This window comes from Amblyomma maculatum, chromosome 6 (assembly GCF_055883805.1).
Source record: "Amblyomma maculatum isolate TAMU_Amacu chromosome 6, ASM5588380v1, whole genome shotgun sequence".
NCBI lineage: Eukaryota > Metazoa > Arthropoda > Arachnida > Ixodida > Ixodidae > Amblyomma > Amblyomma maculatum.
This window is the reverse complement of record NC_139349.1, coordinates 187,098,866-187,122,005: the sequence shown is the minus strand read 5'-3', so window position 1 is coordinate 187,122,005 and position 23,140 is coordinate 187,098,866. Positions and strand designations below refer to the sequence as shown.

The 23,140-nt window shown below is 46.7% G+C and overlaps 1 protein-coding gene across 2 annotated transcripts in view; it reads left to right on the top strand.

The window, feature by feature from the left end:
• The window catches only part of LOC146187581 (cytoplasmic aconitate hydratase-like), a 192,992-nt gene that overhangs the window by 49,774 nt on the left and 120,078 nt on the right, over positions 1-23,140 (top strand). For both annotated transcript variants that reach the window (XM_084607747.1, XM_084607748.1), the window contains 4 exons: positions 1,277-1,460; positions 7,018-7,329; positions 15,376-15,476; positions 20,881-20,997. In XM_084607747.1, coding sequence (XP_084463873.1) covers positions 1,277-1,460; positions 7,018-7,329; positions 15,376-15,476; positions 20,881-20,997 — 714 coding nt within the window. The remainder of the gene's footprint in view (positions 1-1,276; positions 1,461-7,017; positions 7,330-15,375; positions 15,477-20,880; positions 20,998-23,140) is intronic.

The following is a 23,140-nucleotide window of genomic DNA, read 5'->3' as shown; positions in this document are numbered from 1 at the left end:
CGTTCGCTTGTGGACACTCAAGGGCCTTAGATTAAATCGGATAGGACGAGCATCGCCGATGTCGATCCTGTGAGTTAGTACGTTGTCCTTCCCCGGAGCCTCTGTGAACATTGCTGCAAAGGGCCTGAGCACTGTCTCGATTCTGCATTTTTCCGCTGGTGACCCCGTGAAGGAATTCAGAACGGTTAGAATACTACTTCCGTTCGTGGCAAGCAACTGTGACTGTGGCTCAGCGGCCTTGGTCCTGAACTGAAATGCTTCTGTACCGGTGCCGTACCGGTAGGTTCCCTTACTGAGATCCATCACGATTACTGCCTTCACTATGAAGTTACGGCCTAGTATGACTGGCCAGGATAGTCCAGGGAGGTGTAAAAAACACTGTCTAATCTTTCGACCATTTATAGTAACTGTTAGGCGGGCTGCTGAGGTTGCGGGTACTATGTGAGTCGACGCCATACGAAGGTTAGTGTTTACACTCCGCAACCGGATATGTTTTGTCTCACAGGAATTCTTTACCTGATCGCCGAAGGCTGACACCGTAGATCAGTCGCATTTCATGTATTTTTATCTTCCGTAGTGGCACGGGAGAGTGTTCGGAACATCAGAAATTTCACACATTGTACACAATGCGTTCCGGCTGGAGAATTTTGCGACTTTGTATCAACTGGATTTGTATCGCTGAGATTTTACTGTAGCACTTTCACCCTCTTGTGACTGGTTGTTGCATTGATAACGGCGGAGTGGAATTGTTTCCTGGAAAAACGCTAGCAGAAAAGCCCACAGGTGACGATTTTGATAAGATGAATATGTTATTCTGTCACGCTTCAAGCCATGTATATATACTTTTCAACTTCTGGAAATAAAATCAGTTGTCAGTCAGCGCTGTGTTTGTGTCCTTCTGATCTTCGTCCTCGTCCTTCGCGCTGTTATTCCAAATGTATTACCAACTAGCCGGCACAAGAAGTTTGATCTGCTGGAAAATGTGTTTCTTGTTTTATTTATGTGCATGTTATGATAGAATCTGTGATTTTTTTTGCACAAACTACTTTATGAAAAGAACTCACGCCAGAATGTAGTTTTGTATAATTTTTGTATAGATGTTTGTTTTGTTTCTCAAAGGTATGAGACATGTCTATCTTTTTCCTTGTGTAAGTTTTAACGAGCCCTATAAAGCTTTGGCAGGCGAATTGCATTCATTAAATGTTGGTGATATACAGTATTATTATGAAACAAACTGCAGATGAGGTGCAAGTTGTGTTGTGGTCTTCTCCTCCAGTGGGGTTCCCAGGCGTTGCAGAACATGCGCATTGTGCCCCCGGGGTCAGGCATTGTGCACCAAGTGAACCTGGAGTTCCTGGGGCGCGTGGTGTTTCAGAGCGACGGCTGCCTCTACCCGGACAGCCTGGTGGGGGCCGACTCACACACCACCATGATTAACGGCCTCGGGGTGCTGGGCTGGGGTGAGTCCTTCTTTCACTCTTAGGGCCTGTGCTTTGGTCTCTTTTTTGTCACAACTGTTTCTGGACATGGAACAGAAGCCTTGTTTTCTTACGTAGACTAAGAATCTGTTTTCTTTGGAAGCTTGCTACATTGTCGGTACTCACTGTTTAGGGCACAATTCTTACTCAATTGCCAATTTTTAATCCCTAGTTACAATATATTTTGCTAGGACAGAGGACTGGCCTCGTGCACCAGTGGTAAAGTGGATGAGGAAAGCAACGCACCAGATGCCCCAAACTATGCGATGGACATTGGCCAGAATAGCCACCACCAAGTTAGTGCTCCCCACTGTGGAGTGCTAAGGGGCCATCAGTTTTCTACTATGTCAGCAAAAGAAACTTATTTGCATGTTGCTAATGCCTAAAATGAATGCAGCATCTGCAGTTTCTGACTGGCATTTTTCACACACCGCCATCACTGAAGTGCACATCACCAGAGGAGCCATTCAGTTTATTTCGTTTTTCTCCCATGGTAAAACTACCGCATGGACATAGCGAACATTGTCAGGATGGCCTTGTTTTAGAGCGCAGCTTTTTGGCGCCCGTTCCTGGGTTTCATGCCATCGTCGGCATTGACCGCGTCGGCCTCATAACCAGCTCCACCCCCCTTTCATTCCCCCCAGTTCGAGCCGGCACTTTGGCAACCAGAGCCTCGCAAAAAGGGGGGGGGGGGGGAGGGGGGTACACTCAGCGGCTAACTATGGGGGCAGGAGTGCACGCAGCAACCGCAGAACACCATGAAAGGAGGGGGGGTGGGGGGGGGCTCGCTGAAGGCAGTGCTAGCAGCGACTGACTGATGCCGCTGCCGCTGCTAGCGAGTCAAGACAAAGGGGAGGTTGCCGAAATGCCGGCTCGCTATCAGCGGATCACAATGCGTGCATTCCGTTTTCACTCTCTTCACTCGCTAGCGGCATCAGCGGCATCAGTTAGTCGCTGCTATCTGTTCGTCGCGCAACGTTCCTATGGGCCCACGCGTTGCTTCCCACAAACTTCCGATAACTCATTTGCTCTCTTCTTTTCTCCGACTACAAAGCTTCTTTCATGACAGCCAAGAACTGTTAGTGGAGTGTTTCTTGAAGGAATACGTGTGAAAAAGTAAAAAAAGTTGTCTGTAATTGTACATACGTGTCTTGCTCGAAATCTTTGCCTCAATCTATTGGAAAGGTGAAACGCTGCGCTCAAATTTAGCATTAGGAAATAACATACCGTGTACACGCGTGTCATGGCCGCACGCATGTAATGGCCACACCCTGAACTTTAGAAAGAAAATTGGAAAAAAAAAACTTTTAAAAAATTTCCAGAGTAAAAGCCGCACCATGAGTTTCAGGAAGTTGGGCAGTGCCGTCTACTGTGCGGTGCAAGAAATACGGAACGTTTTGTGGTTACTGCCGCCAGGTGGGGCCCAAAAATCAAGTGAAAGCCAAAATGAAGTGTAAGGTTAGAAGTAGAATTGCCAATAAGAATTAAGAACAAAATATTTGAGGAAAAAAAAAAGTCGAGCATGGGGGCAGCGGCCACCACCTCCGTTACAAAGGGGGCGCTCCTAGCCGCAGCGATGCCCGCCCGTTACAAAGGGTGAGGCCAGCAAATCCAATCCAATCCAATCCAAGTCTGTTCGCTCCTCCGTTTTACAGCCATTTCCTCAATTGCCCGAAGCATATCACGTGCAATCTCGCAATCTGAACGCATCGCTGCCCTGATTTGTTCTGCGCTCGTGAGCTGAAGATTTTCTTTTTCCTCGATGGGAAAATATGTTAGTTATACCGCTCACTTTAAGCTGGAAGTGATTCACTACGCTAAAGAAGAAGGAAAAAGAGCGGCTGGACGAAAGTTCAGCGTTGACGAAAAATGTGTACGGCGAGGAGTGATGTTTTGGACATGGGACGAGCCTGAAATCCCGACGAGTTTAGCGGAGGAGGACGAGGAGTTTTTTGGCATTAATAAAGGCAGGTACCACCGCAAATAATTTTTTTCGCTGTCTTTTTTCTCATGTAATCGCCGCACCCCCTGATTTTCACCCCAATCTGAGAAAAAATAGTGCGGCCATTACACGCGTGTATACGGTAATCGTGGGCAATTTTTTTTCTCTTGTTGGTGCTGCAGTCACTGGCACCGCCTGGATTTCTTTCTGGCTCCTTGGCATTCAAGTTGATGATTTCAGGAGCTCATCCTTTTCAAATTTGCTAACCAGTGTTACTTTTCTTATCAGAGTACCCTCTTCATTACTTGTAGCACACACACAGGTTTTGGGAACTTGGCAGGGAGGAATAGCTGGCCAAACACTGTGGCACCTTGTTCAGTACTGGGTTGACCTGAATTTCACCAACAAGACTGACTCCGTATTACTCTCCAGTCCTGGTAGCTTGCATAGAAAAGGAAGGCTGGAAAAATAGTTACAAAATTTGAAATAAAGAAAATAAAAAAAAGGAAAATTTAGTATGAAGCAGGATTTTGAACCCCAGCTCTTCAGACCTTTACCGTTGCGCCACACTGATTTTTTTTCTTTATTTGTTCTTCACAATCAAAAGTACAGTGGGATTAGTCTCACTTAAGTGCAACGCCACAAAGAGTGCGAGCCCCATGTTGCCAACAAAGTTGTCGTTTTCATTATTATACAGTCTAACCTTGCTATAACCAACACGGATATAGTGAATTATCAGATAAAACAAACCAAAATCAAAGTTTGGTTGGTCGATAGTTTATTTCCGTGGGAGTTCTTTCTGTATAACGAAACAAAAATTTCAAAATTTGATGCTAGATAGATTACAGTCGAACTCGGATATATCGAACTCGAAAGGAATCGCGAAATAGTTCGATATATCGATAATTCGATATACAGAAATCGGCTTGTGACGGCACTTACGATGCAAGAAAACGATACCGTATTTGTCGTGTAATCAACCCACTCACATAATATACCCACCCTCCACTTTTGCACCCGAGAATTTAAAAAAAAGAAGCGTTAAGGCCAACTTGCTCACATGCAAGCGATGTCAGCGACGAGCGGCAGCGACAGAGCGAAAGATTTCCATCTTGTTGGAACTGGTAGAGCACACCGCGGCAGTTCAAAGCAAGGCTTCTGTGTCGGCGTGGAAAGAAATCGCCAGCGTTTTCGCTTGCATGTCGCAGTCGTCTCATCCACAGCTCATTTCTTGGCAGCGTGCCAAGAGGCTGCGCATCGGTAATGTCGGGGCGCGTTTATCTTTTGATAGCTTCTGCGGTGGCGGGGAGCGAACTTGGCAGAGTGCCCGTGATGGCTTGATTGCACAAGCCTGGTTCGATTTATCACGCCGCGCTTGGGGCGGGCGTCATGATCGCAGCAGCTTACCGTGTGCTTTCGTCGATTCATACATGCAAAGATAAACGACTCCCGCAAAAAAAAAAAATTTAAAAAAAAAAACCTGCCGCTTTTTAACGTCTGAACAGCACAATGATAAATGATAACTCACAAAAACAAAAACAAAAAAAAAAAACTTGGAGAGCTGCCGCTTTTTAACGTCCGCAGGCGCCATAGTCACGCCAGCCGCCACGCGCAGAGGGTTCGCAACACACGCTGGAGAAAGCGTCCGACGCCTGTCTAAAAACGGGCTGAGCTGGCTTGGCGCATGCATAGCGCGTGCTGAAGGGGAGAGATAGCTCGGCAAAAGGATGGGCGCACCCCCGCACATAGCTTGCAAACGTCATGTGTTGGCGCGCGGGAAACGATGATTGCAGATGCGCGCGCCTTTGGGGAATGGGCGCGGCGCGGCGCTGCCCAGACCAGCCGTCACCGAACTGTCCCCTCTCATTCCTTCCGCGAGTGGCTTGAAAACGTCACGCGTCAGACCGCCAAGGGTGATACGATCGTCTTTGGGGAAGGCACACTTTCCAGTGCTTGGGACAGAGTTCGATATATCGAACGACCGGTGAAATTAAGTTCGATATATGACGTGGCATTCCTATACTTTAACATGGGGTTTTCAAGGGGATATTCCGTGAGTTCGATATAACCAAAATTCGATATATCCGGGTTCAATATAACTGGGTTCGACTGTATGTGAAAAATGCCCCTGACACTTTACCTGTCAGTCATAATGGGGGCTGGTGATGTCAGTGGCCACAGCTTGCTTTGGTGCCTCATTGCTCGGAAATTCATGATATCCTGCTTGTAGGCCGGTGTTTTGTGCTAGTGCTTTGTTGTCAAGCTTGGGAACGCAATCTACAGGTGATGCAAACAAAGCAATGGACCCGGTCAGCGGTAGCTTAATTTCGACTGCTGCTAGCGCTCACTACTCGCCATGCACCAGCAGTCACAAAGTTTGTTTGCGTCATTTTACTCATAACCTAGATGGGGAAAACAGTTGGAATCGCAGCAACAGGAAAAAAAACTCTTCAGCTTCCAATCGAAATGCTGCTGGCAGTAAACGCGTCTTTCGTTGCTTGGCAAGCATGAGGCATGAAATGCCATACTGTTGGATTTTGCTAACATTTCAGTTGTTATGGGGCTTGTTTTAGTGTTGCTTTAATGTATCCTTTATAAGCATCCAGAATAGACTGGAAAATAAGTAAAATGAAATGAAAATTTAAAAATTCAGTGCCTGTAGGGCCAGACTTTAGCATTGACATAGGCTGTGCAGTTATTTATTTCCAGATCTGGAAGTCTGTTTCTGTTCAAAGAAAATTTTTAGAACAATAAATATATCTTTGTTGCTGCTGGACAAACATCACCAGAAAGAGCCACGAAAGTTGCTTGTACTGATGGGATGGAATTGTCCACATTTGTTTACAACAAACCTGCACTAGAGGTCCTGCTTTCCATTTTCAGACATGTTCCTGGGTTTTGTCATTGTGTTGAGTTTTTGCAACTGCTACATTCTGACTACATACCACTGTGCAGAGAGTGCGCATTCACGGTTTCAGTCGTCATGCCCTTGGTGGCTTGTGACGTCACTTGAAGAAACTGCCGCAGTTGCAACTTCTAGCAAGCCTTCCCCTTTGACAGCTTTTTTGAGAAAAATACGACAGATTCTTGTGGGAAAAAGTTCTTTTGTCCTTGGGTCTTCAATCTCACTTTTGCACAGCCAGGACTAGCCACACAAAATGGACCAAATGTCTGTTGTCACTCTTAGATTTCAACAGCAATATAACAAGTATTGGCAATTTAATGGGGGGTAGATGATGTGGGGATTTTCTAGTGTCAAAGCTCTAATCCACGTTCAAGCCTTTCACAATCGTCTTGTAAACTGTCCGTGCAGCAGGACCCTCTCGTTGCACCGGCTTCCGAGATAGGCTCATATCTCGGAGGCAACACGAATCACCGCAGCAGGGGACATGACCAGGTCAAACCTCCGTCATTTCTTGTCCTTGATTCCTGCGTAATTTGGCATAAAAGGAGCAGCTGGATTTTCACCATCATTTTTGTTTTGTTGTTTTGTTAGGCTGTAATGCTAACTTCCAGTATTTCTTACTGTAATTCCGTAGCCATAGTACTTGTAAAATGAAGCAGTTAAACAATTGAAAAACAAACATTGTTGCACAGGTGTGGGTGGCATTGAAGCTGAGGCCGTCATGCTTGGCCAGGCGACCAGCATGCTGCTGCCACCTGTGGTGGGCTACCGGCTGACTGGCCGGCTGCCAGCAGGTGCCACCTCCACCGACCTAGTGCTCACCATCACCAAGCACCTGCGCCAGGTGGGAGTGGTGGGCAAGTTTGTGGAGTTCTTTGGCCCCGGCGTGGAGCAGCTGTCCATTGCTGATAGGGCCACTGTGTCCAACATGTGCCCGGAGTATGGTGCCACTGTCGGCTTCTTCCCTGTAGACACCAAGACCCTGGACTACCTGCGCCAGACAGGTGGGCTCATACTATCGCAGACTAATTTTTCGGACCTACCTTATTATTTGAACTGTGCCATGGCACCGTCACGCGTTCCATAGATAGTCATTTCATTTTATTACCTTAAAGACCCATGAGGGCTATTACATAAGCGGTGGGTACACATATTTTGGTGAGCAAGTGTTAACACAAAGTAAGGCATTTAATGCAGAAATTTGAGCAAGTTGGTTTTTAGATTCAACAGACATACCGTATTTACTCTCATAATGCTCGCACTCACAACATTGGGCATAAAAAATTGGAATTTTTTTTTTTCCTCGCATAATCATCGCACCAGCAATTTTACCACCACAAGAGTCTGCTAGTAAAGCCCCTCGATAATTCGAAAGTAGCGACACTCTCCTCCGCTCCGGCACTTTCCTCCTCGAATATCCTCGCCCGCCGCCTGCGCGCGCTGCACACGGCACGCTTTTTTGGGCAGCGCTTCTTCGTCGTCCGGGGAATTGGCTGGCACGCGCGCGCGCTCTTAAGTTTGCGCTTTTTCCACGCTCTGTTATGGAATATAGGCTCGAGTAAGACATGCGACTCGCTTGACTGTACCACGAGCCACATAAATTAGCATCTCGTACGCGCAATGAAAGTGCAAATTACGAGCGCTTGCCGCATGAACAAAAACCGCTTGCTGCATACACCTCACAATCCTTTTGACTTTTCATTACCGTGTGTCTCAACACGGCATAATATATTAAGCATAATATTTGCTATATATGTGAACATTCCTGTATATTCTCAGCATACCGATGCTGAGTTAAACGTAGATTTACCTCAAACTAATTTTAGGGCCCCGCCGGGGTGGCGCAGTGGTTACGGCGCTCGACTACTGTTCCCAAGGATGCGGGATCGAATCCCGGCCTCGGTGGCCGCTTTTCGATGGAGGCGAAAAGCAAGGCGCCCGTGTGCTGTGCGATGTCAGGGCACGTTAAAGAACCCCAGGTGGTCGAAATTTCCGGAGTCCTCCACTACGGTGTCTCTCATAGCCTGAGTTGCTTTGGGACGTTAAACCCCACAAATCAAATCAAATCAATTAATTTTAGCGGAAGTAAAGTTTATGGAGTTGTTAACGAGCGGAGTTTTATTAATGCGATGGTTGCTAGCAAGAGGCTGGAACAAATGCTTTGATGGTCATCCCAAAATTTTCAATAAGGTTTAGACTGAGTTTGGTACCGCGCAGTGCACATGCAGCTGCTTAGTTGTTTTCGTAGTTAAAAATTTTCGCGGCTGCTTGAAAACGATTGAATATCAACTTTTTTCTGTTAAGCATGAAACGGATCTAGCTCCTGCTGTCGGCAGCCTTGAAGTGACGTCGAGCCGAAACCGAGATCCAAAATCAGGCCACCGATTTTCCGTCGTCCGCACCCCAAAATTTGGCCCTGTCGACCACCGATACTTCACCTTGTCGGAAAGTTCATCCACATTGGTGTCAACTCTAATTTTAGTATAACCAATACTTTTTTCTTTTGCTTTGACTAGACTAAAGAAACGTGACCCAAAACGTTTTCAACTCTTTTAGTGGCAAAATGTGGAACAAGTACAGGCCTTATGTCGATAACTGCGACAGGATGCGCACGTACAAAATACTGCTATGTCAACTCAAGACCAAAGAGTATTGTTTTCTTTGTACACACTAGACCTCTCGGGTCTACGGCCGACGGCTACTCTACGCTACGAAAACGGACATGACGCCCGTTAACTATAAGCAAATAATTAGGTAGGCCCACCTAAATTTGGAAGTCGACTGAGTTGGCCACATACAAATTAGGTTATAGACACCAATTTCCGGTCAGACTCAGACCAGGTCAAGTTTTGGGGATTCAGAGGGCCACATTTCGGGGGTGGCCCTCCTAAATTTGCAGATTACCACTGAATTCCCCATACTCAAAAAGGTCGGACACCGATTTTGGTCAAATTCGGACGAGGTCGAACTTCGGGGGTCCAGAGAGCTAAATTTTGGCAATGGCCCACGTAAGTTTGGAAGTATCCCCTGAATTCGCACTACGCAAATGAGGTTGGTCATTAATTTTGCCACCCTTGGAAGTGGTCAAATTTAAGGGGTTTCTGGGGCTACATTCTGAGGGAGGCCCACCGAAATTTGGACGTAACCAGTAAATTCGCCATATTCAAATTAGGTTGGACATCAATTTTCGCCAGATTAGGACGAGGTCTAATTTCGAGGGTCTAAAGAGACAAAATTTTGATGTGCAGATATATATACTCTGTGGACAAGTTCTGCGAAAGAGTCCTCTACACGCTCCTGCGACATAAGCCTATTAATGAATTAACAATCTCCCTCATTGCACGCGTTAGCGCTGAAAAGTGAGACCTTTAGTTCAGAAATTAAAGCGGCTATTGTATGCGCATTGTATGCATCAGCAGTCGCTATTATATAGCACATTGAGCGGAACCATGAAGTGAAAACAATAATGCGCATAACGGCGCAAAATGATGAGTGACTTAAATGAGATTATCAGCTTTGTGATGCGCTTGCAAGCAGTTTCATGTCGCTTGGAACAAATGCACAGTACGTCGCAGAGGTGACTAGTCTTCGTCGGGGTGAAGTTCTTGCGGCCGATGTTGTTGAACCACTTTTTATTCGAATGGTGGCCTTCTTCCCGCTCGTAATTGCGAAAAGAATGAAGCCTTTTTCACGACAGTTTGTGCAATTAAATACGCAGCAACTAGGCATAGCGCTGCACTAAAACAGCGCGCCTAGCGCGAAGTGCAAGCGCGGAATGCTAGGGAGCTCGCTCCTACAAACAGCGGCTGCCTAAAAAATGGCGCCGGCTAAAAATGAAAACACAGAAAGAGCGAACTTTTCGCGCGCTTTTCCCGGCGACGGCCCGCGGAGCCAATCACCGTTGAGAAGAGTGCCGATGGGAGAGTTGAGAGAGGAGGATCTGCGAGGGGGCGCGAAGCAGCGGCAAAGTTCACAGAAAGTCGCTACTTTCGTATTATCAAGGGACTTTATCTGCTAGTAGTGACAAGCGCCATCTTTGGAGCGCTACTGAACCTAGCTGGCCTCGTTGTGTGCACGCGCTACCAGGCAGCGATAGCGTGCTTGGGTAGATCATCATCATCGGTTATGCTCGTCTATTTTTTTTTTTACCTCCATGATGCTTGTAGACGCTGCCATTTTGCGAGGTGTCTTCGCGTCTCGTTGTCATTGTTCCTTCGTTCCGTCTGTGTTACTTGCTTTGTTCTACCATCTACCGTGTTCTTGGTGCTGCATCGCGGTGTCGCGGTACGCAAGTTATACAGGGGCTTTTAAGCTGGAAGCTTTTGAGTACGGGCTACAGCATGGCAACCGCGCTGCCAGCAGGCATTTCGGCGTCAACGAGTTCTGCGCATAAGGAGACAGCGATTACAGTGTCGACACGGACTCGGATGAAGTCTCTGATCTATGTATGGTCTGCTGTGAGCATTATACCACGAAACGCGGGGAGTGATGATGAGGCTGCGTACAGTAAATAAAGTGCTTTAGCAATTTGTGCTTTTTGCGACCCTGTACTTTTATAACAAGGGTAAGTTCTGCTTGAAAGTAATGCTTTGGTTATATTTACAATAGCTGACCTATGAATCCCAATTCGCACCTATTTAAATTTGCTTTTAGTGCTCCAAAACATTTGCTCAAAAATTTTCTGCACATAATTATCGCAACCCCCAACTTAGCATCAATTTTCTGTGAAAAAAAAGTGCGAGCATTATGCGGGTAAATACGGTAGTTCTAGCACTTTAAACAGGGACGAAGGAAGAACACAGACACCGCATCAATTAGTTTATTGACAGTAATGCGTAGTGCGTGCTGCTGCGAACGAGACCGGGAAAGGGAGAGTGGAAGGGGAGAGATAATGCTCAGCAGAAGTGGGCACACCCTTGTACTTTGCTCTATCGCGTTTTCCCCTCTCCCGAACACCACGGCTGCATTGGTTCCCTCTCGTTCCTTCACACACATGACTTGCAAACTTCACGTGCTGGCGCGAGGGAAACGACAACCGCAGATGTTGCGCGCGCCTTTGGAGGAAGGGCATGGCGCTGCCCTAGACCAGCCGTCGCCAAGCTGTGTCCTCTCATTCCCTCCGCGCGTGGCTTGAAAACGTCACGCGGCAAACGGTCGAGGTGATGCGATCGTCTTGGGGGGAGGTGCACCGTCTAATGTGTGGTGCGGAGTTCGATATATCGAGCGACCGGTGAAATTGAATTCAATATACGATGCAGCTTTCCTATACTTTTACATGGGATTTTCAAGGGGATATTCCGCGAGTTCGATATAACCAAAATTCGAAGTATTCAGGTTCGATATACAGTTGAACCTGGATAGAACGAAATTGAAAAAGCCCGTGAAATATTCGTTATAGGGAGGTTTTCGTTATATGCAGTTTCCGCGAGAAAGTTCGAAAAATAAATACAGAAACGAAACTAAGCTGAAAATCAAGGCTAGTGAACTCGCCCAGAACGCTTTTATTGCACTGAGAAGTAACGAGTGATTTTGCTTTGCTGTTTGTTGACGAGGGTCGGCACCACTGATCGCTCGTAGGTCATTGAAGCACTTAAAGCTGAACCACCATCATTCAGCGAGCCGGCGACGCGCCGCAAAACGTCGATGGCGTCCAACACTTCATTCGTTGAAGGCATAGCACATGGTGGCTCGACCTCTGGGAATCCATCACCGTCGGTCTGACATCGGATACTTTCCACCAGCGCCTCATCCGACATCTCTTCAGAAGTCACGGCACAGTCATCCACATGCAAAAAGTCGCAGAGCTGCACGTCATCCGGGGCTGCTCCGTTCACGCGCAATAAACCCCAAGCTTCGGCGAGATCGGGCGGCGATGAAGGCTCCAAGCGCTCCTCTTCATCGTCAGCTTGCGCAGTCTGAACTTCTTTTGTAATGCGGGCTTTTCTGAAACAGTTAGCGATAATGTCCGCACCTGTTTCTCGCCACGATGCTTCAAGCATCTCAACTGTCCACTTTCATTTCCCGCTGAAGACGAATGTTCAGAAGCAGCCTTTGAATCAGTCTACGCCGGTAGCTGCACTTCACGCTATTAATAATTCCTTTGTCGAGGGGCTGAATGAGTGAAGTGCAGTTAGCGGGCAAATACTGCAGTTCAATATTTGAAAGGTCGAGGCCTTCAACATGGTGCGCAGCACAGTTACCTAGGAATAAGCAAATGGTGCGGTTCTGCTTCTTGACATCTTCATTAAATGCCTTCAACCAGGCACCAAATATAGCCCACGTCATCCACGCTTTCGTATTGGCTACGTATTTCACGGGCATCCGGTGCGTTCCTTTGAAGCACCTGGGGCGGGCACTCTTGCCGATAATCAGTGGGACGCGCTTGTGAGTTTACACACAGCAAAACAATTATGCGAAGTTTGCTTTGCTTGCCGCCGTGGCAGACGTCACCTTTTAGGCTGAGGGTGCGGTTTGGAAGCAACTGATAAAAAAGAGCCGTCTCATCACAGTTGTAGATTTCGGACGCGTCTTAGCGCTCCAAAATTGCTGGAAGTTTCTCTTCAACCCAAGAATTGGCAGCATCGCTGTCCGCAGACGAGGACTTACCGCTTATCATCTTTCCAGCGATGCCATGCCTCTTTTTGAAGCCTTGCAGCTATCCGTTGCTCGCTTTTAGGTCATCAAAGCCCAAGATGCAAGCATAATCACGTGCCTTTTGTTGCAAGAGAGCGCCGCTGATCGTAAGATTTCTAGCCCTCGTGTCCATGAACCATGCGAACACCGCTTTGTCCACGTCGGCATATGTTGATGGCTTCAGCTTCTTTTTTTTGCCGTCAGCACCAGACTCCATTGCACCACGAATCGCTTCTTTCGCGTTGAGTATGGTAGAGAGAGAGCTGGCTGGGATTCCAAACCTGGCAGCTATATCCTTCTTTTTTTTGCCTCCAGCAGCGGCGTCCAGAATAGCAATTTTGTCCTCAAGAGACAATATTTTCCGTTTTTTCGTGGACGCATTCATTCTCGATGTCTTAAAGCACCAACACGACCCGGCGCACAGATACATGAAGACAAAAACGAAATGCACACGCCGGAAGCAAGCTTGCCGGAACGACGTAGGGCAACAAAGAGATGGACCCGAAAAGCACCGAATGAAAACAAACAACAAAGTTCGAGAAACGCCTGTCGCGCCACCTAGTGTCACGCATACGAAGTGGTGATTTCTGCATCAGTCAAAGAGGGGCGCTGCTAGCGGAGCGCCTGTGCATTATCATCATCACCACCGCGTGGGCGAGTAATATGCTCGCTCGCCGCGGCTGCGAATGTTTTTTTAGGCGGTCATCATTCTTGATCATTAACCAACGAAAAAATCTGGCACAACTTTGCTCTATGTTCTTAAAATATGCGGCAAAAAGACTAGGCGGTTGACGGCCCGAATTCGTTACTTCAAGGTTCTCTCCCCTAGCCACTTTGTTACATTGAGGTCAAAAATACATGGGTTTCTATGGGACTGGCGATGGGGAATAGAAAAACTTCGTAAAATCGAGGAATTCGTTGTATGGAGGTTCGTTATAAGCAGGTTCAACTGTAAACGGTTTCGACTGTATATGGTATTTGCAAACACAATTAAACTAGATTTGCACAGAAGTGTATACCCTACTGAGAAATGCAGTATATATTTTACAGAGTTTCATGTACCAGTTTTCTTATACAGAAGCGTCTGCATGAAAGTGGGTGCAGCTGTCCTATCGCTGCTGAATAAAGTAAGCTTTTGTTAGTTGAGCCTTCAAGGAATCCAGAAAAAAAATGTCCAAGTTAACCGGGAGCTCGAGTTATCGAATGGGCCTGAAAAAACTGCCTAAAGCTGTTTACATCACAGTAATTTTGTCTGATAAACACCTGTCTGCATTTTAGAGGAAGTGAGGATGTTCTTTTGTCAAATGCGTCACTTTGCGTAGGCTGTTGGGAAGACCCATAAGAAGGAAGGTCCCTCTACATAAAATGACTCCGTCACATTTTGAAAATGCTTCACTGCATAGCCCATGCGTTGAAGCATTGCGGTGAAGTGCGGGGAAACTGTAGTGAATTTGAAAATGTTCGGTGTATTCGGAAATTTTCCAAGATTCGTAAATTCTGAATGTCAGTTTTCCAATATCAGTGACTGACGAGCGCGCATACCGCAGCCTTTATACCAGCCATGCATGGATGGAGGGAATTGTTACTTGGAAACTCAGTGTACAGCTGCATTGCAGTCAAGTGCGTCTTGTTTTTCAGTCGCATATCAGACAGCTTGTGGCTGGCCCAGGGGGCTGTCGTTTGACTGGTTTATCGTAAAATTGGAACCTGGTGTCTGCACTTAGCAACCAAATCGTGAACTGCACTTTGAATTATGAGTCAGATATACGTTCGAAATTAGGGGATCACGGAAAGTCTTCCTTTTACCCAGGATTTCAAATTAAGTCTGACTTATCCAGATGGTGCGAGTGATGCCAGTCTTCCTGACTCTCAGGCCCAATTGTTGAAATACAGCCTTGTTTGATGTGAAAGTAGGACAAGAACTACACAAGGGACAAAAAAAGGGAACACCTTTCCAATGTTTTCTATCCCAAATGAAGAACCAGCAGGCTCAAATTATGTGGTTTTTAATAGCCAAGTTGAAAATGACAGAGATGCTGGCCACATCAAAAATGGAGCTGCCATATAAGCTGGCAGTTTTCACTGGCATGTGCTCCTCAAGCTTAGCACAGTCCAGCCTTGGCGTCCAGGTTCCGGAAGGCTAAGACAGAGGAGTGGGATTTATTCTTATCAGGGTCAGAAATATCGATGGAGTTGTCCTCTTGTGACTCAAGGAGGCAGCCATATTTTTTAGTATGCCCCAGTTACCTATTTCATTTTCTTAACCTCTCAAACAGATGACCTTCGCTGGCACTGTGCTTCATCAATTGCCATTCATTTACATTAAGCGGCCCTAAAATTTAATGTGTGCCACCAGTGAGGTTTTATGACCCTTGAGCCGAAACCACATTTGGCTTGACCGTACATCCCTTCTTCAGGGCGGGATGAGGCGACTCTCCGCTATGCAGAGGCATACTTGGAAGCCAATGGGATGCTGAGGAATTACTCGGATGCCTCCCAGGATCCCTTCTACTCACAGGTGAGCGACCAGGAAAGAGTTGTCATTTCAGCATTTTGTTAGTAGATGAGTCCTTTTAACCTTCCCACTTGCAGGTAGCCTACCAGCCAGTGGCAATCCACAGGTGTGAATACAAAAGAACCCGGATATATCGAACTCGAAGGGGATCGCGAAATAGTTCGATATATCGATAATTTGAAATACAGAAATCAGCCTGGGACGGCACTTACAATGCGAAAAAACGATACCGTATTTGTCGCGTAATCAACCCACTCGCATAATAACCCACCCTCCACTTTTGCACCCACGAATTTTGAAAAAAAAAAAAAAAAAAAAAAGCATTAAGGCCAGCTCGCTCACAAGCGATTGAGCTATCTCAGCGACGAGCGGCAGCGACAGAGCGAAAAATTTCCAACTTGTTGGAACTACGTCCCTCTCGCCGCTCGAGCCACCGCGGCAGCTCAAAACAAGGTTTCTGTGTCGCCGCGGCGAGGCGTTTTCGATTTCATGTCGATGGCGCGAGTCACTCCGTTTCAGTCGTCTCATCCAAAGCTCGTTTCTTGGCAGCGTGCCAAGATGCTGCGCAGTGATAACGTCACAGCGTGTTTATCTTTTGATAGCTCCTGCGGTGGCAGGGAGCGAACTTGTGGCTGATTGCACAAGCCTGGTTCGATTTATCACGCCGTGCTTGAGCCGGGCGTAGTCCGCTGCCACAAAATAATTGGAAAGCGTGATAGCTAAATGCTGTTTGAAGCGAAAAATGCTAAAAGCCGGTGTCATGATCGCAGCTGACCGCATGCTTTCGTTGACTCATACATGCAAGAAACGACTCCCGCAAAAAAAAAAAAAACAAAAAAAGAAAAAAAAACTGTCGCTTCTTAACTTCCCGCAGCCGCCATATCTTACGCTACGCCGCGCGTACAGCACAACGATAAGAATGAACAACTCTCGCAAAAAAAAGAAAAAAGAAAGAGAGAGAGAGAGAGATCTGCCGCTTCTCAATGTCCGCCGGCCCCATAGCCACGTTAGCCGCGGCGCGCAGAGGGTTCGCAACATGCGCTGGAGAAAGCGTCCGACGTTATGTCTGAAAAAAGGCTGAGCTGGCTTGGCGCATGCGTAGCACGTGCTACTGCGAACGAAGGCCGGAAGAGAGGAAGGGGAGAGATAGCTCGGCAAAGGAATGGTCGCACCCTTGCGCTTCGCTCTATCGCGTTTTTCCCCTCTCTTTCCCACCAGCTCTCTCTGGTTCATTCACGCACACGGCTTGCAAACGTCACGTGCTGGCGCGCGGGAAACGATAACGCTGATGCGCGCGCCTTTGAGGAATGGGCGCGGCCCTGCCCTAGACCAGCCGTCGCCGAACTGTCCCCTCTCATTCCTTCCGCGCGTGGCTTGAGAACATCACGTGACAAACGGCCAAGGGTGATGCGATCGTCTTTGGGGAAGGCACATTTTCCAGTGCGTAGTGCGGAGTTCGATATATCGAACGACCGGTGAAATTGAGTTCGATATATAACGTGGCTTTCCTATACTTTTACATGGGATTTTCAAGGGGATATTCCGTGAGTTCGATATTACCAAAATTCGATATATCCGCGTTCGATATATCCGGGTTTGACTGTATTTGCCCGATTAGTAGGTGAAGAATTAAGCGCAAAAATCAGAGACAAAATAGACATGTAGGACAGTCACAAGTGTCCTTCTTTTTGTCCTTTGTCCGTATTTTTGCGCTGACTCCTTTACATTATGAATCACCAACTAGCCCGGTAGCTTGCTCTTCTGGACTTGTCCCGTTGCTCTGAAGAGTCACATTTTCCACATGAGTGTCATTTCTTTGTGCAAGCTGACCTTGTGCTGGAGCTCCCTGTGCGTAGATCGCACACACACACAACAAAACACCCAGGTTTAGGGGCTGTTCACTGTCGTCGACAGGTGGAAGTGGTGCCCATCCCTTTGTGAGTTGGGTTCCCCATGCCTGCGAGCATGTAATAATGGTGGGCTTGTTTTACACCGGAAGGTAACTGGTGCCCAAAAGTACTAGTAGTAGCACATAATGAAAAATTTCTTAACATTTCTTGATTGTAAGTATTTAACACTTCCCTGAGACGTGAATAATACAGTGTGCATGCATTGTCTCTTTCTTGTGCTGCCCTCATTGCAGCGCCATTCTCTAATGAGGCTTCTAAGGTTGATGCTGGTGGCAAAACTATTTCAGCTGTTGTGTGAAACTTGCAATATCCGTTGGGGTGCTGCTTTTTGCTTTCTTTTTTATTTGCTGAAGATAATACTTTAATTATGTCATCTTGCAAAGAATCAATTTAGATTTCTCCCACTCTGGATGTTTGGGGGCTATCCTGGGCTGTGAGCGCTACGCATTAATTTTGGCCTTCCGCCGATAACATGCTCGATTATCTTGAGTATTGCACCTCCATTGAGGTGCCACTGCTTTGCGACTAGCTGCCAGACCACGCTAGGTTGTACAGCGCCCTTTCAGAAGCCACATGCAGGATGGGGTGAAAACCACAGGTAGTGTTATGCCTATTTTGCAGACTGTTCCCTCACTCATTGCCCTATCACCTTTTACATGTCATTGTCAAACACTAATCAAAATTTAGCAGCAGTGAAATTCGCGGGATATGCTCACAATTTAGCCTAGTGAAAATATAGCTGTCTTAACGTTGGCCTTCAGTAGTAACAAGACGCTGTGCTAGCAAAGTTGTTTGTTTAGAAATAAGTCATCTTACGATGCTTTCGTTCTTCATACCTTTATAGTTGAGTTACTCAGACCAGCAGAAAGTTCTACCACAGTAAAACTTCATTAATTCAAAGTCATTAGCATTGAGAAAAATGTTAAAACACACTGGGGGCGCAGTCGTAATCCGCGAATCGGCGCATTCCTGCAGGAGTTTGGGGCTCACACACTAAGTACTACAGTCGACGACCGATTTTTCGGACTCTCAACGGACCACGAAAATGTCTGAAAAATCGGGCAGTCCGAAAAAACAAATGTGCACCAAAAAAGCTCAATTTATTGCCTATTATTCACTTTGAGGCCGGAAAAAGTCATGAATGCTTTTCTGCACCACGCTCCGCTTCCGTGCTAACAGGTCCACCAGAATTTCGCTTGCATCAGCTCAGCTTGCGTCGGCTGCGCTGCTGCAGGTGAGTCATCATCGTCCTCGCTCTCAGACTCCACAAGCACTTGGCGAATAATTCCTGTATCTATGAGCCCAGAGCACAGTTGCAACTGGGGGTCCACGTCTGTGAACTTTGAAAATGAGACGGCCGATGGAATTTCGACACCAGCAGTGCGAAGATCGTGAATGAACTGCTCACTGCCTGACAACTGCTCGACGATGCTCTCCTCGTCCAAGGCAGCCGACTCGTCATTCAGTACAAATCCCGCGTCGCAGAAGCAATTGCGCAGCGTTGTGGGTGCTACAGACTTCCACGCATCGGCGAGGGTGCTAAGTGCTCCAAGCAAATCGACAGAGTAGGTTTTCCCACTGTCGAGGCACACCGCAACCACCAAACACTGAATCACAACACTGACTTTGTTGAGTGCCTTCTCGCTGTCACGTTGCACGAAAAAAAAAAAATGTTATAGAATCCGGAAACAGAACTGAAGCCGATTCAATAAAATGCGAGCCACAGTAGCGACAGAACGTAGTTCTCGCATCAGCATGACCACGGCTAGGCCTACACGGCAAACACACACACGCTAAAAGAAAAAAACAAAAAAGCACTCCGGCAGCGACGTTGTCCCGGAAATGGAAGCTGCTAGGCAAATATTATAGCCTCGATTCAGCGTGTTTAGCTAAGGAGCGGCACGCAAGGCCGGCACCAGTTTCGAGGCTATCGAAGGAAAAAGTAAACAAACAAGATGGTGGTGACACCGCTCAAAATATGTGGCAGTTGGCCCGGCTGACGCTTGGAATGTCCGAAAAATCGAATAGCCCTCCTTACGAAATTTTGAGCAGCGTAATACATTGACTTTATAAGGTATGTCCTGGGGCCGGGAAAAAGTCAGAATAATCAAGCATGTCCGAAAAATTGAGTGTCCGATAAATCGGTCGTCGACTGTAAATGGTGTATATTTATGTTGAAGAACTCGCGAGTCGTCTACTGGACAAGCACTAGGAAAACGCAAGGTTAAAGGTTAGGCTCTGGAGTCGGTCAAAGTCGCACGCGTAGCTTTCGGGGGAGGCAAGACAGAGACAGCAGTGGCTGGGAGACTGGTTCAGTGTGGGCAGTGAAGCGCATTCGAATCGCATTCAGTTTTGGAATGACGGGACTGAAGCGGTGGCGGCGCACGAAAGTGTGCTTCGCCGCGACGCTTTCATGCGCAGCTTTCGCTCGTGGCCGTGGCCAGACTGAACATAGTTTTGCAAAAATGCTTTACTAGCAGAAAATAATTACCTAACCGCTTCGTTCAAAAGTTTTGTATGCTCCTCTTATGTCTCAAGGTGTGCTCTCGCCCCAATATATGCTTGTTTGGTTTTTCCTCTTACTTTTTGGACGGAAAAAGGGACGGGCAATAGCTCGGCAATAAGCAACTCAGTGCTAAACACCACCCCCTTTCGAGATGCACACGGTGGAAGGAAACATTGGACAATATGCAGGAGCGCTTGTTGATAAAACAAGCTAACTATCATAACGTATGAATAATATGCTTCTGATTGTATGCTTAAATAATAAAGCATGAATCCATAGATTTCGGCCTCCTCGGCAATTTCTAGACGGAAGCCCAAAAAAGTCCTAGGATCACCAAGGACGCATATCATGTGAAGGCTTCTCAAAGAAAAAGGAGAATATGCAGATAAAATATTTTTCCTGAAGAAAAAAAAAACCTCTCAGCGACCATCGTCCATAGTGTGCATGCAGGAGTGCAGCCGACACCACAAATAGCAGACATGGAGACAATATGTCATTGTGACGACAGCAGCCAGTGGTTGCCAGACCTTCGAATTAATAAAAATATTCACTTTTCTAAACTCCCACTTCCTCTCATAGGCTGAGTCGCTTTGGGACATTAAACCATTTTCCATGCATATTTTGCCTCATAGTTCTTTGCAGAGCCTAAGGGTTAAGCTGTCATTGCCATTCTATCGTCTGGCACATCTGTTTGCCAATCCTAGGCTATGCGCATTCCTTGGGAACTATGTCGTTTCTTTACTAAAGATGTCTTTAATTTGATCAGAAAAGTCATTTATGGTGTCTGGAGATTCATTTTTCATTAATTTTTACTGTACCTGAGTGCTGTGACCTCATTGCTGTACGTAAAGTTCTTTCGTCCCCTGACCTTTGCCACTGTCATCTGACCGTCACCTCTTCTGCTGAAACGACCTCTAAGAGGTGTTAATGTAACAGAGCCTTTCGTAGTACTGCTGTTCAGGTGGCAGTATCACGGTGTGTGCCTGTGTAGGTGGTGGAACTGGACCTGGCCAGTGTGGTGCCCTCCCTGAGTGGTCCCAAGAGGCCCCAGGACCGGGTCGCCATGGACGCCATGCAGCAGGACTTCCGCCAATGCCTCGCGTCCAAGGTTGGTCGCTGCTCTACTGTCATGACACTAGTGCAGTCCACTTATAACGATACCAGATATAATGATATGTTGCTTATAGATATCAAATTCTTTATCAGTTTTCCCATTGGGCCAACGTAAAAATAAACCAGATATAATGATTGATTATTGGTGGTACATCGGATACAATGATAGCTTTATCACCGCCCGGTAGATGTTAACCACGAAAGTTTGCCTGAATGTTCAATAATAAAAAAAATACTAAGAAGTGAGTGACGGGAAAACTCGACATGTGCGGCAAATATGGACTGTTGTGGAGAAATCTGCGAGCGCCATTGCGTGCGTATTTGAAAGTGAGCCCTATCATCGTCATCGCAATCGCTGCCTGTTGCCACGCAAAGGGTGTGACCGTATCATCATCGCCATTGCCGATTGTGTGTCTGTGGAAGATGGCACCGACCACATTGGCAAAGCGATAGCTATGACGTGAAATGGCAGATTCGTCGGGATTTCTGGCAGGGTTTCAAGGTTGGAAGCCTCTTGAAAAAATAAGGGCATTTGCACTCTATGATTTTACCCACTGGGGATGTCTGCAGTTCATCCAGTCGCTGATCGGTTTTGTGCATGCAAAAAGGACGGCCGCCAGCGCTCGCGGCGATACTCAAAGTGATTGTTCAGACTTTTTTAGGTATGCTTAAGTTATTTTATGGCTATTGATGTATCCTGTAATAGTTTTTAGTGCTCTTTACGATGATTAGCGTTGTTCAACCCGATTTACTCAGCGCTGATAAGTAGGCAGGCCTACATGCATGGGAAAATATGCGTGTGTGTGGGCTTTTTTTTTTCTTTTTTTTTTTGCCTGTCCAGATGTAACGATAATCTGTTATAACGATCAGATTTTCTGGTTTTCTCAATATTGTTTCGAGTAAACTGCATTGTACTTAGAAACAACACAGGATTGCTGTCAACTGCAATTTTATTTTAGGTACAGATGGAGAGTACACACGGTCTGTCCTCGATGTATCAGACTCGAAAGTGATCACGAAATAGGATCCTCCATGTAGTGAATTCCTCGATGTTACAAATTTTTTCAATTCCCCATTGAATTGCATCTCTGTGAGATGTCCATGTAATGAGCATGCTGCGGTAGTTGACTTTGATATCGCGAACTTGCGGCAATGGCTGTCTCTTAGCTTGTGCTGATTACAGGAAATTTGGCAAAACCCCGCAAGTTTCGTGACGATATAACACGAACTGACATGAAAGAAACATTTGCGATCATGATGAGCGACTGCAGTTGATGCATCGCACCACGTCTCAGCTCTGACAGTGCATCTACCTGCCAAACACAACCGTCTCCACTGTTTTCGCTTTTAGAATGTGGCACTACAGCAGTTCATGCTCAAAATTAGCGTGAAATAACTGCGCAAAGAAAAAAAACGCAGGGCCATTAGTGCGCACTCATCGCCGCTGCGCGGTTGCTCGCAAACTCTCACGCGTCAGTGGGACTGTCAAAACTGCATACAACTAAAACCTGGATCTAACAAATGTCGCAGGCATTTTACATTTTCGTTATAACCACATATAAAATACTGCGACGAATAAGGTTTCCTCTGGCCTACAGGTAAAAGTATGGTACACGCAAGCTATAGAGACACTGGCAGCAGGCTGGGTTTCGTTAGGCTTATCTCGCTTCAAATTGAAGCCACTGTGGAGGTTTTTGTAGCCGCTACCTGGCATAAGAGACCTAGTTGTGTTACTGCTGCACAGTGATGCATTGTGTTACTAAGGTGCAGGTGGTTTTTGCACCGCTTTTAGCAAGAGGGTAGTGAGCACCGCCGATCAGCCAGGTTAGCTTCATCGCATGGCACCAAAACCACACCCAGGCAGTGTGTGAAATGGCACTGCTCGACTGAAAGCCAATCATGTGCCATGTTCATCATGTCACAGTAGCACATGCTGCCTAGCGTGACATTGGTCCGCATGCACAAAATAAACGCCCTTGGAAAAGTGCAGGGTCACAGCAAGTCGTTGAGTGTAATACCTCATGTTCTGTTTCTGGGAGTGCATTGGATTTTAAAGGGAATTAATTTGAGGGGAAGTTTGATATTCGATGCTCATCTTGGTTGGGTTGTAAATCGTTGAAAAAGAAATAAGGGAAGCG